At 43.8% G+C, this 18,089-nt stretch overlaps 1 protein-coding gene across 1 annotated transcript in view; it reads left to right on the top strand.

Annotated features, from left to right (window-relative positions):
* Positions 1-10,844: 10,844 nt before the first annotated feature.
* Positions 10,845-18,089, top strand: part of SLC7A14 (solute carrier family 7 member 14) — a 56,096-nt gene continuing 48,851 nt past the window's right edge. Inside the window, exon 1 of the mRNA XM_033959053.1 lies at positions 10,845-11,222. Coding sequence (XP_033814944.1) covers positions 10,919-11,222 — 304 coding nt within the window. The 5' untranslated portion in view covers positions 10,845-10,918. The remainder of the gene's footprint in view (positions 11,223-18,089) is intronic.

Here is an 18,089-nt window from a genome sequence, read left to right as displayed (position 1 = left end):
TCTAGGATAAAATGATAAATATAAGAAATGGCTGTAGGTGTAGTAATAAAAAAAACAATGCTAGCCTTTACTGTGATATCAGAATACCTGATTTTGACATGTAATCGCCATGCAATGTGCACAACAACGGGACCCGCCCAGGGTTAACACCACATCTTGCTGTGTTGGAGACCCCAGTTTCACTCTCACTGCACCATCCAGCAGGGTCTGAGTGTGCCGTGGAGGAAGCGTCATAGTCCCAGTGGGAGGGAATCCAACAGCGCCACCTACTGTTCGGTTTATGGTGAACGCCATTGGAGCCAGCTGTGTGGGTGCTTGAGCACTTCCAGTATTGACCAAACTCCTTGACTGTGTCCAGGGAGAGAGAACTTCCATTGGGTATAGCACCCCCTAACCATTTTGAAAAATTGGCTCCCACGATGGACACCTACTATTTCTGAAAGTAAGTCTGGTCTGTGACTCTCCGCCCCATCGGTTCTGTTGCTGTCACGACTGGTTAAAGAGGAAGAAGGGTAGAGAACCCCACAGTGCCCTGACCACCAGGAAAGGCAAAGGATGTCTCAGCTGTGAACCAACCTCTGCCATAAATGATAGTGTGAGGGAATGGAGTACTGTGAAAACAAAGCTAAAAATAAAAATACATAGGGACGTGCCCTCTGCTGCTGATTATATTATTACTGCTGAATCATTATTTCATTACAATTCTATTATGACTTTGGAGACAATTAACAGAAGAACTTTAAAACACTGCAGAATTCCCCAGCCATACAAAATGGCTGAATAACTCCAGCTTTTAGTCCATGGCAGTTGCTTTATTTTTTTAATTTGAAATTTATTGAATTTCAACTCAAATGCCGAAAAGCTCAAATCCAACAAAATGCCACACTGTAATGGGCTTAATTAGAATCATTTTACACTGTTTCTTCAGTTAGGGTTACCATAAAAAGGAGAACGGATTGAGACATCTGGGTTTTACTTCCATTGCTTTCAGCAGAAGTAAAACCCAGATGTCTCAATCCATCCTCCTTTTTCTGGAGCCATATGCTAACCCTATTTCTTAATCTAAACTGAGCAGGAATCCTCCAACTACAGTCCTGCCAGCAGGAGGTGCTGTTTCAATATCATATATTGGCAAGCCCTGCAGGACTCCAAGGATTGCCTGTCTCTGATGATTAAAAACACAATATTGAAATACCACCCCCTACTGGGAGTAATGCTAGGGTTACTAGGTGTTCAAATTTACCAGAATATGTCCTCTTTTTAGAGGACTGTCCAACTGTCTGGATGGATTTTGAAAATCCTGCAGTTTGCCCAGGTTTTGGAAGGCTCTGGCTCTGAGGTCGCTTCTGGAGGGCCTCCGAACATGCACAGATATGATGTGATGATGTCACACATGTGTCTTAAGAACATAAGGTTTGTCATACTTGGACAGACCAAAGGTCCATCAAGCCCACTATCCTTTTTCCATCAGTGGCCAATACAGGTCAAAAGTGCCTGGCAAGATCCCAAAAGAGCAAAACAGATTTTATGCTGCTTTTCCTAGAAATAAGAAGTGGATTTTCCCAAGCCCATCTTAATGGTTTATGGACTTTTAGGAAATTATTCAAACTTTTTTAAACCCGTCTAAACTAACTGCATTTACCACATTCTCTGTCGACAAATTCCAGAGTTTAATTACACAACCCTGACCTGCTACTCATGCCAGTGTCAGCATTTCCTCTGGCATCACTTCCTGGACCCATGCTTATGCGCAGCAGGAGGGGATGTGGAAGGTGGGGGTGGGGAAAAGAAGGCAGGGGAGGGACACCACTTATTTATTGAATTTACCTGTAAACCGTGCTGAGCTCTATCATTATGGAGATGATGCGGTATACAAACTTAAGGTTTAGTTTGGTTTAGTCCCGGGCACCTCTAACTAACTATTCCTTCTTTGAAAATAATTGGGACCAGAAGAGCAACCATCTTTTCAGTATTAGCTCCCCAGCAGTGGAATAATTTGCCAATTTACTTACACGGCGAACCATCCTTAGACAAATTCAAGCGCACCTTAAAAAGCTTCCTTTATAAAGATGCATTCAACATATAGATAGAGTAATCAATTAAATACAATATCTTGACCCTAAAGAATTAAACGAATAGGTCTTCAAAGTATAAGATTTAAGCATTCCCTAAAACCTTTTTTCTATAAAGAGGCTATTAATACATAGACTATTCAATTAAACCTAATCTATACAAATTATTAAAGTATCTTCATTCTATTCATTTTATACCTTTCTTTGTTTGTATAACAATTTTTATTGAAAGAATCAAATAATCAGTACAATAGGATAATACAAAAATACATTCAATACAATAAGAATTACAATAATATTTCATACAAATTTAAATCATTCTTTCAAATTTAATTTCCATATGAATTAATTCAATCTTATCTACACCCCCCTCAATTCCATCCCCTACCCACTATCTTCCCCTAAATGAAATCCCTCCCCCTGGATGAAAGTTGACAAAAATAAAGAATTAAAATAAATAACTGGAATGTACCATTAGTAAACCAAATTTTCACAATAAATCATTGATAACCAAACTTCGTATTTTTGGTGAAAGATTCTGAATATAAGGATCCCAAACGGCCATAAAAAGATGAGTTTTTTTAGGCGAACCTCGAACCTCCCAACTCTCAAATAAAAATAAGCGATGTAATTGATTCCTCCAATGCCAAAAACTTGGACATTCTTTCTGCAACCAAAATTGCATAATGCATTTATGCCCAATCATACAGGTTTTCTGAAATAAAAGACATTTTAGTTGGCCAAAAACCCCACAAGCTGATGCTTTACCAAAAATTATTCCCCTAGGACAACCTACTATCGAATTACCCCATAAAGAACCCCAAAATAATAGGATGGCAGACCAAAATGAGTTGATCAAAGGATACAACCAAAAAGCATGAGATAATGTGCCAGGATCTTTATTACATTTAATACAAATTGAGGTATCTATTAAATTTGCATGAAAAGCTTGAATTTGGGAAAAATAAGCCCTATGCAAAATTCTATAAGTACATTCTCTCCAAACATACCCTTTTATAATCTTTTATACCTTTCTTTAAGTGATCCCATCCTTTATGTTTTTACCTTAAATGTTCCTCTTTTTTTTTTTTTTTTTATAAATTGTAGTCCCTCCCATTATCCATTTGTGCCAGTTTGTATTAGTTTGTAATAGAACAAAAATGATCTGTATGTAATGTCTTATCTTACCTTATTTTGTCCACCCTGTTTTTTTATTTTTTATTTTATATAACAGAAACATGTTATACGTATTGAATTATATGACTTTGCGTAAAAATCAAACTCTATTAAACTTGAACTTGAACTCCCTTCGCCACAGAGCATATTTACCAATTTTGACGGCTGCTATAGAACATGTGGAAAATTTAATGGACGGCGTAGGAAGGTTTATCTTGGGGGAACTCCTGTGATGGTCTCAGCTCCTGAGGACGCCTTTCAGTGAAACACAGTCTGATGTTGAGCGAGACGTATTCACACTTGCCGGATGAAATTAGATATGACGTCAACTTGAACCCATTTAAAGGGGAATTATTTTCGGTTTGAAGACTGGAAATAGCATTGTTTTTGAACCTTGGATTTCTTCATTTTAAGAACAAGAAATATATTTGAACAATGATATGAAGACTGTTTTAGAACTACAGGAGTTGTATCAAGGACTATGTAAAACATATGTTAGGAAATGCATGAATTTACTAAAAGAGAAGCAGTGTAATAATAATATATAGCATTTTCATATCTTGATATTGTATGTGGTTGTTGTTATTTCAGGGATTGTGTAACAGCTTCTTTATAGAAGGTGGATCTGTAGGTTGCATAGTCATTGATCTATGGCCCTGACCGAGAGGCAAATTCTTTCATTAGTATAGAACAGTAGTCTCAAACTTGCGGCCCGCCAGGTACTATTTTGAGGCCCTCGGTATGTTTATCATAATCACAAAAGTAAAATAAAACCGTTTCTTGATCATATGTTTCTTTAGCTATAAATTACAAAATTATTATTAAGACTTAGCCAAAAGAAAAGATTTATAAACTATAAAGAGTTTTAGAATGCAAAATTGTAATTTCTTTAATAAGAAGACATTAACTATTTTTTTCTGAGGCCCTCCAAGTACCTACAAATCCAAAATGTGGTCCTGCAAAGGGTTGGAGTTTGAGACTACTGTTATAGATGCATCTTCTAATCATTAGAAAGCCTCATTCTACAATTTATTTTTACAGCTTTGGCTGAAATGTGCCGGCAACCCTGAGAAACATGGTCAGAATATTTTTCAGTTCCTCTGCTTCACTGTAGTCCGAAACAAGCAATGAAAACAGAGGACATGAATCCATTGTCTTCTGGCACATTGCTAATGAATAGCAAGTGACGTCAAACTATATGCTTAGTGACAGGGGTCTTAGGGCAGGTGGTTAATCAAAAGACCATGTGACCATTGACTGAAACCTTGTGTTTGAAGTTCAAAGCTGTTCCTAAACACAGGGTTATAGAGTCCCTCAAGGGCAGCCTGCTTTTATGTCCTGTGCCAGAGTACAGAGGACTTCCCTATGTGTCCCTGTGTCTGAGGAAACCAGTGATGAACGTTTGACTAAAGCGCTGGCCCTGCTCCCATTAAGGGCGATAAATCTAACCATAGGCTGTAGCATAATTATCCACGCACAAATATAAATATGGAGCCCACTACGTATGGGGAGTGTGTGGTGCAGTGGTTAGAGCTATAACCTCAGCACCCTGAGGTTGTGGGTTCAAATTCCTCACTGCTCCTTGTGACCCTGGGCAAATCACGAATCCCCTCATTACCCCAGGTACACTAGATAGAGTTTGAGCCCACCAGGTCAGACAGGACAAAATGGTTGAGTACCTGAATGAATTAATATAAACCGTTCTGAGTCCCTCCCCCCCCACCCCATGGGAGAACAGTATAGAAAACTGAATAAATAAATAGTGTGAAAATCTTCAGCCTCTGATAACCAGAGCTGGTATTGTGACATCATAATGCCTCATTCCACCAATGCCTAAGAGCCAACCTCATCAGTGATGTCACAATGGCTTGATTGTCTTATACTTGGCTCACTTTTACTACATTTTGATTTCTAGAGTGGCGCAGTGGTTAACGCTACAGTCTCAGCACCCTGAGGTTGTGGGTTCAAACCTATGCTGCTCCTTGTGACCCTGGGCCAGTCACTTAGGCCCAAATTCTGTAACCAGCGCCTATAGGTAGGCACCTATTTCGGAGGCGCCCAACTAGATAGGCGCCTATCTAAATTGAAGAAGATCAATTAAGCTTTTTAATCAGCACCGAATGATACATAGGCGCCCATCAAGAAAGCGCGATTCTGTAACAAGGCACCTCTAAAAATTTAGGCGGCCTTCAAAAAAATAGGCGTGATGCATGTTAGGCCTGGACGTGGCTACGTGTTAGGCGTCTTCTTACAGAATCGCTGCTCTTAAGCGTGCTTACGCGCTCGCATGGGCGCCTAACTTTTAGTTGTGTCTAGAGCTGGCCTATTTATTGGGCATCTCCAAAATAGGTGCCGCTCAGCGCAATTCACTAAACAGCAGCCAGTTTGACTTGAATCGCGCTGAACAGTGCCTAATTAGGCGCCTAACCTTTTGGCCGCTTCTTATAGACTTTGCCCTTTAATCCCTCCCATTGCCCCAGGTACATATCATAACATTGTGCTTATTGACCGCGTAACCAGAAGTTCAACGCGGTTTACAAAAAGTTATAAAAGTAAACATGTTACATGAAATAAGATGATTCGTTAAACAGTCAAATATTTAGAACAAAGATAGGTCTTCAGTTGTTTTCTAAAATGGCCATAGGAATGGGTAGTAAGCAACGATATTCGGAATTCGTTGTCATGAAGAGCTGCCTGAGATGCCAAAGTATGATTTAGAAATGGGACTCGGACAAGAGGTCATGGACTGAAACTGAGGACAAATATCAGGAAATTCTGTTTCACACAACGAGTGGTGGACGCTTGGAATGCTCTCCCGGAGGAGGTTGTGACGGAGACCACCATTCCGGGATTCAAGGGCAAGTTGGATGCACACCTTCTTGCAAATCACATTGAGGGATACGGGTGAACAAGGTCTTCAGCAGGGAACACCTGGATTGGCCTCCGCGTGTGCGGGTCGCCGGACTGGATGGACCTAGGGTCTGATCCGGTGAAGGCATTTCTTATGTTCTTATGTGAGCCCACCGGGACAGATAGGGAAATATGATAAAGTACCTGAATGTAAAACCACTTAAGATATAAGTGGTATATAAATAAATAAATAGAAACATAAAAAAAAAAAAATAGGAAGGTGCTTACCAGTGAACAAAATATTTTTGCCTCATGTTACTAAAGCCGAGTGTAAAGCGGATTTGGGATTTGAAAACTCTGTGCCAGTGCTTTCATATACACGCATACGGCACTGCAGGGGAATTTTTTATTGGGTGAAATGTTCTCGTTGCACACCGGCTTCATGGATGCAGCGGTAGCTGTTTAGAAACCCCATTCAGTTTCATTTGCATATTGTATTCCATTACAGATGTCTTTGCCTTCTCTGTGTTAGGAAATCTAATCAAATCAGAGCAGCCCATGACATCAGCAGCTGTCAAATAAGAAAGCCAGGCAGACAGGGCCTGACTGCAATATTTCACTGGATTAAAAATGCTGATGTTCAGCCCTTGCAATGCCCCTAATTAAATTTCCTGTTTCTATTTTCCTAGCTTCCATGTAGATTTCCTTTGAGCTTATGTGTACTTTGGAGGAAAGGCGGGAGAGGGGAGATATGATAGAGACGTTTAAATACCTATGTGATGTAAATGCTCATGAGTCGAGTCTCTTTCATTTGATAGGACGCTCTGGAATGAGAGGGCATAGGATGAAGTTGAGAGCTGACAGGCTCAGGAGTAATCTAAGGAAATACTTTTTTTACAGAAAGAGTGGTAGATGCGTGGAACCGTCTCCCAGAAGAGGTGGTGGAGACAGAGACTGTGTCTGAATTCAAAACGGCCTGGGATAGGCACGTGGGATCGTTCGGAGAGAGAAAGAGATAATGGTTACTGTGGATGGGCAGCTCTATGACCTCACAATGCAGGCACAGAGCCTTAGCCTATAGGAAGAGGACATGCAAATGTTAAGAACCTTAGCCAATAGGGAGAAGAGGAGATAATGGTTATTGCGGATGGGCAGACTGAATGGGCCATTTGACCTTTATCTGCCATCATGTTTCCTTTAGATACCAAATAGGGAAAACTGTTTAGTTCATCAGACCAATTGTCTCTTCTTGCTCTGGATTTTCAGGTTTACATGTTTCTTGCCGTGTTGGTCTTTTCTCCTCTCTCTCTCTCTCTTTTGTTTATATTTGTTTTCTGCTTTGGATATGTGGATATGTGGAATCTCACCTTGTTCTGTAGCCTGTATGTTTCTATTCATGTAAAAAAAAAAAAAAGGACTTTAAATGTATTTAGATGTTTTCGTTCAAATTATTTTAATATAGAGGGGAATTTTACGACAAGGCAGTTGGACAGAAAAGGACCTAGGCTCATATGTTAAACCTGTTTCATAAAGTTAAACTGTGTACCCATGTGCCTTTGTTAAAAAAAAAACCCAAAAACAATCCTACCAGAAAGAGCCTGTACAAAGTTATATAGAAACATAGAGTATGACGGCAGAAAAAGGCCATTGGCCCAACAAGTCTGCCCAAAGAACCCTCCCTCAACAAAACCTTCCTTCTATGCATTTCTCCGGAGCGAACCCACATGTTTATCCCATCGTCCCTTGAAGTTGAGTGCGTTACTGGCTTCAACTACCTGACATGGAAGACCATTCCATCGATCAACCACCCTCTCGGTGAAGAAGTATTTCCTGATGTCACCATGAAATCTCCCACCCTTGAGTTTGAGCGGATGCCCTCTTGTTGCCGTGGGACCCGTAAGGAAAAAGATATCTTCCTCCACCTCAATACGGCCCGTAAAATATTTGAATGTTTCTATCATGTCACCCCTCTCTCTGCGTTCTTCGAGAGAATATAACTGCAGCCTGCTTAGACGTTCTTCATATGGGAGATCCTTAAGTCCTGAGACCATCTTAGTGGCCATTCGCTGAACCGACTCCATTCTCTTCACATCCTTTTGATAATGTGGCCTCCAAAACTGAACACATGCATTAAGGCCCAGATTCTTTAAATGACATCTAAAGTTAGGCGCTTAGATCAGTTCGCTTAGCTGATCTAGGCATCTTAACTTAGGCCCCCTTTTATGAAGCCACATTAGGCTTTTTTATTGCTGGCCACGGCGGTATTAGCTCGGACACTCATAGAATTCCTATGAGCGTCGGGGCTAATACCACTGTGGCTGACGATAAAAAAAAAAGCCTAATGCGGCTTTGTAAAAATAGGAGATAACTACTTAAAAAGCTTAATCGGTGCCAATCACTGGTAAATAAAAATTTGTAATTGACATGCATGGCACTTAATTGGATGGTAGGCGGTTACCACTTTCAGGTAGGAGCCTAATCCTAGGCACCTACCAGAGAGTAGGTGAGTTGGGGGGATGTGGGAGGATCGTGGGCATGTTGATTAGGGGTTAGGGCATGTGGGTTGGGGTTAAGGGGGGAATCGTTGGCATGTTTTTACATGCCTGTTTCGGAGTTAGGTGCCATTAGGCATCTAACTTATGCACCGGTATTAAGGCCAAGAAAACCCTGGCATAAATATGGTGTGCCTAAGATTAGGATCAATGGCATAGTAAGGGAGGGCGTGGGGGGGCACTGGCACCCTTCCTCCTCTCCACCCCCACCCCCCTCTTTCCCGCTCCTTCCCCTGCCACACGCACACCTTTACTTCCTCCTCACCGTACATTTCAAAACAGGAAAGACAGCCATTTAAAGGAAGTACTAAAGGGAGGGCATCCCATTTGTAAAGTGAAGCTAAAACGAGAGCGAAGCTCTAGAAATGAAAGCGTATTAGAGGCTAAAGCAGACATGGCCAACTCCGGTCCTCGAGGGCCGGAATCCAGTCGGGTTTTCAGGATTGCCTCAATGAATATGTATGAGATCTATTTGCATGCACTGCTTTCAATGCATATTCATTGGGGAGATCCTGAAAACCCGACTGGATTCTGGCTCTCGAGGACTGGAGTTGTCCATGTCTGGGCTAAAGGCATCTTTAAATAGAAACGTTTTTAGTTTTCCTTTGAAACGTTCTAATACACTTTTTGTCCCATAGATCTGGAGGCATTGCATGCCAGAGAGTAGGGACTGTGAATGAAAAGTTTGTTGTTTGTGTAGTACTAGGGCAGGGGTAGGCAATTCCGGTCCTCGAGAGCTGGAGCCAGGTCAGGTTTTCAGGATATCCACAATAAATATGCATGAGATAGATTTGCATCTCAAGGAGGCAGTGCATGCAAATCCATCTCGTACATATTCATTGTGGAGATCCTGAAAACCTGGCCTGTCTCTGGCTCTCGAGGACCGGAATTGCCTACCCCTGGTGTAGTACTAAGGATGCGGATGGATGGAATGGTTAAAAGATTTTTTGACTGTGACCTGAGTATTCTAGTTCTTAACACTTCATTTTAGTTCTTCCTTTGCTTTCACCTTCTCGTATTCTTTTTCTATTTTTCTTCCCTATCCTATCCTCCTGTTCTTAACTCTTGATATTGTAAACTTTTCCTGACCTTGATTGTCACTTTGGCCCTCTTTTAGAAAGGCACGCCAAGCGTTGTAGCGCAGATTTAGCACGTGCTAAATCAACGTGTGCGCTAACCGCTAACGCGTCCATAGGATAATATGCACGCATTAGCGTTTAACATGTGTTTGGCACGCACTAATATTTAGCGTGCACTAAAAAGCTTAGCGCACCTTTGTAAAAGAGGGGGCTTGTGTCTAGTATTGTTAATTGTACAGCATATGTTTTCCTGTTCTGGTTTCTTAAAAATGATTTCCCTTTGATTTGTATCTATTGTTAATCGCTTTGATTTGACTTTTTTTGTTGTTAATAATGGCGGTATATCAAATAATATGATATTAACCATAGTAGGTGTTAGCCAGTTTGCATGCTAGCTGGTTAATGCTTCCGTGCCCATCCCCTGCCCGTGCCATGTTCCCTCACGTAAAAATTCTTTAAAAATCAACAATGTGTGGTTTAATGTGTATAAACAGGGGAAATACTGCAAAACGCTTTAATGCATTTTCACAGAAGCATATTTTATTTGTATACAATTCATCACTTTTTCATAGTGTAGTTGGTTTCAAGAAAGGTTTGGACAAGTTCCTGGAGGAAAAGTCCATAGTCTGTTATTGAGAAAGACATGAGGGAAGCCACTGCTTGCCCTGGCTCGTTAGCATGGAATGTTGCTACTCTTTGGGGTTCCGGAATGTTGCTATTCTTTGGGATTCTGTTTGGAATGTTGCTACTATTTAAGGTTCTGGAATGTTGCTACTCTTTGAGATTCTGGAATGTCGCTACTCCTTGGGTCTTGGCCAGGTATTAGTGACCTGGATTGGCCACCATGAGAACGGGCTACTGGGCTTGATGAACCATTGGTCTGACCCAGTAAGGCTATTCTTATGTTCTTATGTTCTTATATTTCTGCGCCATTAAACATTCCTTAAGCCTCACACAATCTCATTTTTTCTATCTGCATTTTTTTTTACAGACTCCCCAAAACATCTTGAATTCCAGCAGGAGAAGCATATTACCTCCCTGTGTCCATGTCTGTGATTTAACGCCAATGTGGTTCCTGCATAAAAGCGCAGGAAACATTTCCAGCTGAAGTCCATGCTGACACATCCCTTTTGAATACTGCGTTGCGCTCACCAGGCTTTCTTAAACCGTTGGCCTCTTTCTGAAGACAATGAGTGGCTTCTTTTCGTACATGGATCCAAGACGGATCCAGTGGGGTGCCACACGGCATGCCATCAGCTCCAGGATTTTGCGCACCAAACCAGTGGAGTCGATGCTAGAGGGGACAGGAATGACCGGCTCTCATGGAACCAAACTGGCCCGGGTCCTTACCACAATGGATTTGGTTTCGCTAGGTGTTGGGAGCTGTGTGGGTACCGGAATGTACGTCGTATCTGGCCTGGTCGCTAAGGAGATGGCAGGACCAGGCGTCATTGTCTCGTTCATCATTGCAGCTGTCGCTTCCATTTTGTCAGGTAAGCGGTTGACGCCAAGGGAGATGAGCAGGAAAGAACGAGTCCGTCTAGTTCTGCACATTGGAAGCAGTTCTATAATTGGGTACTCTGTTGTAGGTGCCCTAGTTCTGCATGGTTCGAAGTTTATTTAACAGTTGATATACCGCCATGGAGGAACATCTATGTGGTTTACTTATAAAACCAAAAATTAAAATAGTATTAATAAAAACAGCATTTCAGTGCCCAAATTATTTTTTTTTAGAATATTATCATAACTTGGCATCAGAGTACCTGTATTTATGCAGCCACGGTTACCCCATCCACGGACCTGACAGAACTGGGCCTGTGGCGTAGCCAAGGGAAACCTTGGAGGCTTAGGCCCTCTCAGCTTTGCTTTAGGCCCCTCCTGCTTTAATAGCTGGTGGGAGTGGCAAGCCCTGCCTGATAAAGAGGTCTCCTCGCACGAACCACTTAAGTCAGCAGATGCTCTTTGGCCACCGATGCTGGGTCTCTCGCCCATGCTCAGTTTAGCGACTGAACAGAGTGGGAGTGTCAACGTCAGAGGCTGAAGTGGCCACACAGAAAGGACTGACATGACAACCTCTTTGACTGGCAGGGCTTGGAATCCCCATCAGCATAGGCAGCAGGGGGCGAGGAGTGGAAAGAATACCTGGCCCCCTCGGTTCACCTTTGAGCTCTCCCCCCTGCCCCCATTGACTTTTGACTATGCCCCTGAATTGCGATCACATAAAGGCAGCAAGAAATGCATAACTGACAGTGCTTTATATTCACTGTAAGTTGCATGCCTAAGTGGAAGCAGTGGGGGGGGCGAGGGGGCCATGTTGGTTGGGGCGCCGTCACCCCTCCTCCCCCACCTCTTCCCATTCCTCCCCTCCACGTGCACCCCCCCTTCCCTTCCCCCATACTCTTTGCGATCCCTTCAGCTCTCCCGCTGACATCACTTCCGGGTGCCTCGCATAGAAAGTGATGTCAGAGGGAGAGCCGACGGGGTCGCGAGGAGTACGTTGTTGACCGCCGCAAGCAACAACTTCAACTAGAGGTACAAGGGAAGGGAAAGAGCATGCGGCAGGCGGGATCGGTGAAGGAGCGGAGGAGGCGGAGACAAGGGCAGGGGAGGGGCTCCACTGAGTGGCAGCCCAACCCATGCTAACACTCCTTTGCAATACACAATATGCCACTTAGGCTTGCCCCTACAGAATAGAGTTCGCAGAAACACCCTCCAAAGGGCTGGCTTGGAGGGGGGGTAGGGAGGGGTGTGTGTGACTGACTGGGGAGTGTGCGTGGGGTGTGTTTGCTTGTTTGATTGCTATGTGTTGTCTGGTATGTGTGTTGTCCCTTGCGTAGGGAATTTTTGGGGAGGGATGACACATATTAAAAAACTTTCTGAGGCCACCAAGAGAGACGGGCTGTTTTTGCTCTTGGACAGTCCAGTGTTTTAATGGCGCGTATTGAACTTTTGTTGCTGACTCATGTGCCCTTGTACTGGCTGCTAATGTTTGTATATTTCCTGTTTTATTATGGAACCATGCTTGCTCTCGTGTGGACTCTTTAATAAAAAATGATGTTTAAAAAAAAAAGAATAGAGTTTACCCATGAGAGCGCTAGGATTCCGTTCATTTATGCCCAAAAGCGGCCATGTAAATGTGAGCACCAGTTGTGGAAGTGCCCTTCACGTGCTTAGATGCACCAAAATTGGTTTTATGGTTTGTCTTATATTGATTTGATATACTGCAAATAAATGTGCATATCTAAATGGGGTGGGGCTAGGGCGAGACTGAATATTAATAGATGTCCCGTTTCGATGAAAAAAATAAATGGTCACCGCGATTAGCACAATTATAGCTAGCTCTTCCAGAACTTTATACAGTAGATCAGTGGTCTCAAACACGCGGCCCGCCAGGTACTATTTTGAGGCCCTCGGTATGTTTATCATAATCACAAAAGTAAAATCAAACAGTTTCTTGATCATATGTCTCTTTAGCTATAAATGACAATATTATTATTAAGACAAAGCCAAAAGGAAAGATTTATAAACTATAAAGAGTTTTACCTCATGCAAAATTGTCATTTCTTTAATAAGACATTAACTATTTATTTCTGAGGCCCACAAGTACCTACAAATCCAAAATGTGGCCCTGCAAAGGGTTGGAGTTTGAGACCACTGGCCTATAGGAAGAGGAGATGCAAATGTTAAGAGCCTTAGCCAATAGGGAGAGGAGGAGATAGTGGATGCTATGGCTAGGCCATTTGGCCTTTATCTGCCATCATGTTACTATTTCCATAACCATAAAGTTCTATGACATCACAATGCAGGTGTAAAGAGCCTTAGCCTATAGGAAGAGGAGATGCAAATGTTAAGAGCCTTAGCCAATAGGGAGAGGAGGAGATAGTGGATGCTATGGCTAGGCCATTTGGCCTTTATCTGCCATCATGTTACTGTTTCCATAACCATAAAGTTCTATGACATCACAATGCAGGTGTAAAGAGCCTTAGTCTAGAGCAGTGGGCTCAAATTCACGGCCCGCCAGGCACTATTTTGAGGCCTTCGATATGTTTATCATAATCACAAAAGGAAAATAAAACCGTTTCTTGATCATATGTCTCTTTAGCTATAAATGACAATATTATTATTAAGACTTAGCGAAAAGGAAAGATTTATAAACTATAAAGAGTTTTACCTCATGCAAAATTGTCATTTCTTTAATAAGACATTAACTATTTATTTCTGAGGCCCACAAGTACCTACAAATCCAAAATGTGGCCCTGCAAAGGGTTGGAGTTTGAGACCACTGCAGTAGATCAAGTCAGATTATAACGGCATGAGCAAGGGCGTGGGTGCAGAGCCTTCTCAAAACCAGCTACTCAGAGGGGTGAAAGCACAACAAACCAATTTATTTATTCAAAAAAAATGGTGCATCCTGTTACCTGGCTCCCTGCTCTGCCTTTGACTGAGCCACACCCTTTCTGCTTTGTCCGCACTGCAGGATTTAAAGTGGCTCTGTGAGAGAGTGTTGCTAAGGGGACCCAGTAATTTCCACTCCATCACACAGACCTATTCCATTTTCGCTTTGTGATCTTTGCAGTATGAGGTAACTCTGTTTACATAAGCGGAGGAACTGTGCGAACCCCAGGAAATGGATGTGAATTGCCAATTAAACAATTACTAGCACGTGAAGACAGGGCACGAGTGCACACTGAGACATTGTGGTTATGCTGTGAAGTGCTAGGCCAAGCTAGAACAGTCTTTAACCAGAAAGCAGAATTATTTACACACCCCGGTACTTTCTTCCTTACTTGCATTCTGAGTAAATAAGCGGGTAAACATGTAATGAAGTGGGGAGGGTGCTTTTTGTGAAAATTATCAGCACACGGCTACATGTTATCATTATGAAAACAGTCCCAATACAGACAAGGCATGGAGGTCCTGAAGTAGGATCCAGTGGAGTGCAGAAGGGAAGTGTGTGTCTGCCGCCTCACCTCAGTGATGTCACAATAGAACAAGAGCAGAAATTCCTATCCCGATCCAGGTGAATTAAGAGCAGTAGAATTTCTGCAGTTGGAAAATTATTCAACTACTAGTCTTTAAGCCCGTTACATTAACGGGTGCTAGAATATATGTCTGTCTGTCTTTCTTTCTGTTTTTCTACCTGCTCCTGTCTTTCTTTCTGTTCTTTGTCTATCTGTCTCTCTCCCTGCCCCTATCCCACTTCCCTATGCAGCAGCATTTCCCTCCCCCCTCCCCCAACTTTCCTGTGCAGCAACAGCAGCGGTATTTTGCGTGCATTCTAGAGGAGGAAAAGAATCTAAAGTGCCTTTCAGGCGATGCCTGGTCGGGACCTGGCGAGCAAAGAGTCCCTTCCCCTCCGCTTGGGTGCCTTTTGGATTGCCGCCAGCAGGTGGCGCTGCCACCCCTTCCCCAATGGCGTCCCGCACCCCTGAGCCCAGATCCTGTCACTCCGCTCCTCGCCCGCCGGTGATCATGGTGCTGGAGGGGGCCCCCGTCACCTTCCCCCCGCGGGGAACCTGCCCTTCCTCCTGCTCGGGCCCTGCCAGCTGCCTGTCTCCCTGGGGCGCATCGGAAGAGCAGCGGCTGCTGCCGGGGAGCGGCTCGCGCTGCTCAGCACCTCGTTTGTGCTCCAGGGGGGATGCATCACACAACCAGGCGATGGTGCACTGGACCGGCGAGAACAGCAGCGTAAGTGCAGCCCCGGAATGCCTGGGAATACCTAGGCGCACGCTCGTGCATACTCTAGGCTGTTTTACGGCGAGGCCAGCAGCAGGGTGACAGGTCAAAAGCACGCGCCGAGACAACTGAGTGCAGCGGCAGTGTTCTGGCCTGCCTCCGTGTTCGAAAATTGAATTCGGCACAGAAGTACACCTCATGGAGCCAGGAATCACAAAACTCTAAGTGCGCATGCGTGCTTAGAGTTTTATTATTATTGATTCTATACTGAACAGTGAGAAAGTAAAATGAATAAACAGTCCTACTCTTACTGTTAATAAGCAGCAGGGTCAGACCAATGGTCTAACAATAGCCAAGCCAGCTCCCAAGTACTTGGCAGAAACCCACAGAGTAGCAACATTCCAGAGCAGAGCTTGTGATGTCATAATGCCTCATTCCACCAGTGCCTAAGAACCAACCTCAGCAGTGATGTCACAATAACTTGATTGTCCTATACTTGACTCACATAAGAATTGCTGTACCATCAAGCACAGAATCCTGTTTCCAACATTGGCCAACCCAGGTCCCAAGTACCTGGCAGAAACCCAAATAGCAGAATCTCTCCCACCCAACCAACACCCCCCTCCCCCCTCCAGGAGAGATGTTCAATCTCTCCTGCCACCAACCAACACCCTCCAACTCCCCTCGGCAGTGGGAGAGATGCCCAATCTCTCCCACCCAACCGATACACCCAGGGGGGTGCCAGTACAGTGACAGCACTGTTAAAAGTGCATCTTGTAGTGTGTGTTTTGAATGTGGCTAATGAAAAAAATTACATGAAGAATCAAACTGTCGTCTATTTTATTTTTTAGTGGTAGTAGTAAAAGCATGCTTCTTGCGCCTGTGTATTATAGCCCCCTTTGGCAATGGGAGAGATGCCCATTCTTTACCGCCACCAACCGCCACACGCCACCAGCAGCGGGAGAGATGCCCAATGTCTCCTGACACTAACCAACACACCTCCCCAGCAGCGGGAGAGATGCCCATTTGCGCACACATTCTTCTACCTTTAAGTACAAATTACGGCACTGTAGACAACCTCGAACTCCTGGCGTGTCCCACCAAGTCTGAGCCTGCAACATTTTCATATCCTGTGTAACTCCACGCATCGTTAAGCGGCAGTTAACCAATCAATCACTATTTCTGCTCTTGCAAACTTATGGCCTGATTTACAAATGCTCATTATCCCATTCTGCAAGTGTATCAAGGGGACAAGATCAGGCCCCGAGCAAGTCTCATATATTTTAGGTCCTCATACCGGCTGGAAACCGTTCTGAGCTCTCCTGGGAGAACGGTAGTGAAAATTGAATAAATAAATAGGAAGTATCTGTATTGATACAGTGCCACTTTTTCTACCAGGGCAATAGTGAAGCCAGTGGCATAGAGAGGGTGACCGGTGATAGGCGCCCGGGGCCTTCCCCATATCTTTTTAACTCTGGCATAAGCAGCGGCGAATTTGCTGCCCGTTTTGGCTTTGGAGCGCTCTATGATGTCACTTTCCTCCCGAAAGTGACATCAGAGAAAGCACAAAAGCTGACGCGGGCAGCAAGTGCGTCGCTGCTCATGCCGACGTTAAAAAGTAAGGGAAAGGGGCAAGGGCACGCGGGAGGCATGAAGAGGAGTGGGAAGGGGAGCAGAGAGGAGGAGGGGTGCCGGCCCCCTGAGGAAGACAGCGCCTGGGGCGGACCACCCCCTCGCAATCCCCTTACTACGCCACTGAGTGAAGCATTAGTAATGGTGGAAAGTTACAGTTCTAAAGGGCAGGGGAGGCCTGTACATAAGACAGTGCCCCCCACCCCGTTCCTGTAGTAATTAACTAAACTAAGGTTGTGTCCCTGTACCTGAGGAGTTTGTGTTGTTTCAGTCGTAGCAGTGGTCAGCCCAGGGGTGGGCAACTCCGGTCCTCGAGGGCCGGAATTCAGTCGAGTTTTCAGGATTTCCCCAATGAATATGCATGAAATCTATTTGCATGCAGTGCTTTCAATGCTTACTCATTGGGGAAATCCTGAAAACCCGACTGGATTCTGGCCCTTGAGGACCGGAGGTGCCCATCCCTGGGTCAGCCTATGTGCTAAGGAAAATGACCTAAAACAATTAGAACACGCAAGTAACTATCTCATTTATTTATAAACATCTACCTCCCCTCCTTTTAGTAAGCCGCATCAGAGAAGCATCGGAGCAGCGTCAGAGCATATAGCGCTCTAAGCCGCGGTAGAAACCTGTACCGCAGCTTAGTAAAAGAAGACCTTAGCAATTTCCTTCCCAGAGAAGCCCATTCAAAGTGGTTGACAAGAAAATTATAAAATCAAATTTATGAAAAAAGCTCTTATTTTGAAAGCCCAGTTCACATTTGATAGGTGCATATACCAGTAGACCAGTGGTTCCCAACCCTGTCCTGGAGGAACACCAGGCCAATTGGGTTTTCAGGCTAGCCCTAATGAATATGCATGAAGCAAATTTGCATGCCTATCACTTCCATCATATGCAAATCTCTCTCATGCATATTCATTAGGGCTAGCCTGAAAACCCAATTGGCCTGGTGTTCCTCCAGGACAGGGTTGGGAATCACTGCAGTAGACATGTATCTTGCATAAACGTCTAATTTCCCATTTTACAAAATCAGGATAACCAAGTCTCCAACCTAT

The sequence above is a fragment of the Geotrypetes seraphini genome, chromosome 9 (assembly GCF_902459505.1).
Source record: "Geotrypetes seraphini chromosome 9, aGeoSer1.1, whole genome shotgun sequence".
NCBI lineage: Eukaryota > Metazoa > Chordata > Amphibia > Gymnophiona > Dermophiidae > Geotrypetes > Geotrypetes seraphini.
The sequence above is the reverse complement of the archived record's forward strand: the minus strand, read 5'-3'. Positions and strand labels throughout refer to the sequence as shown.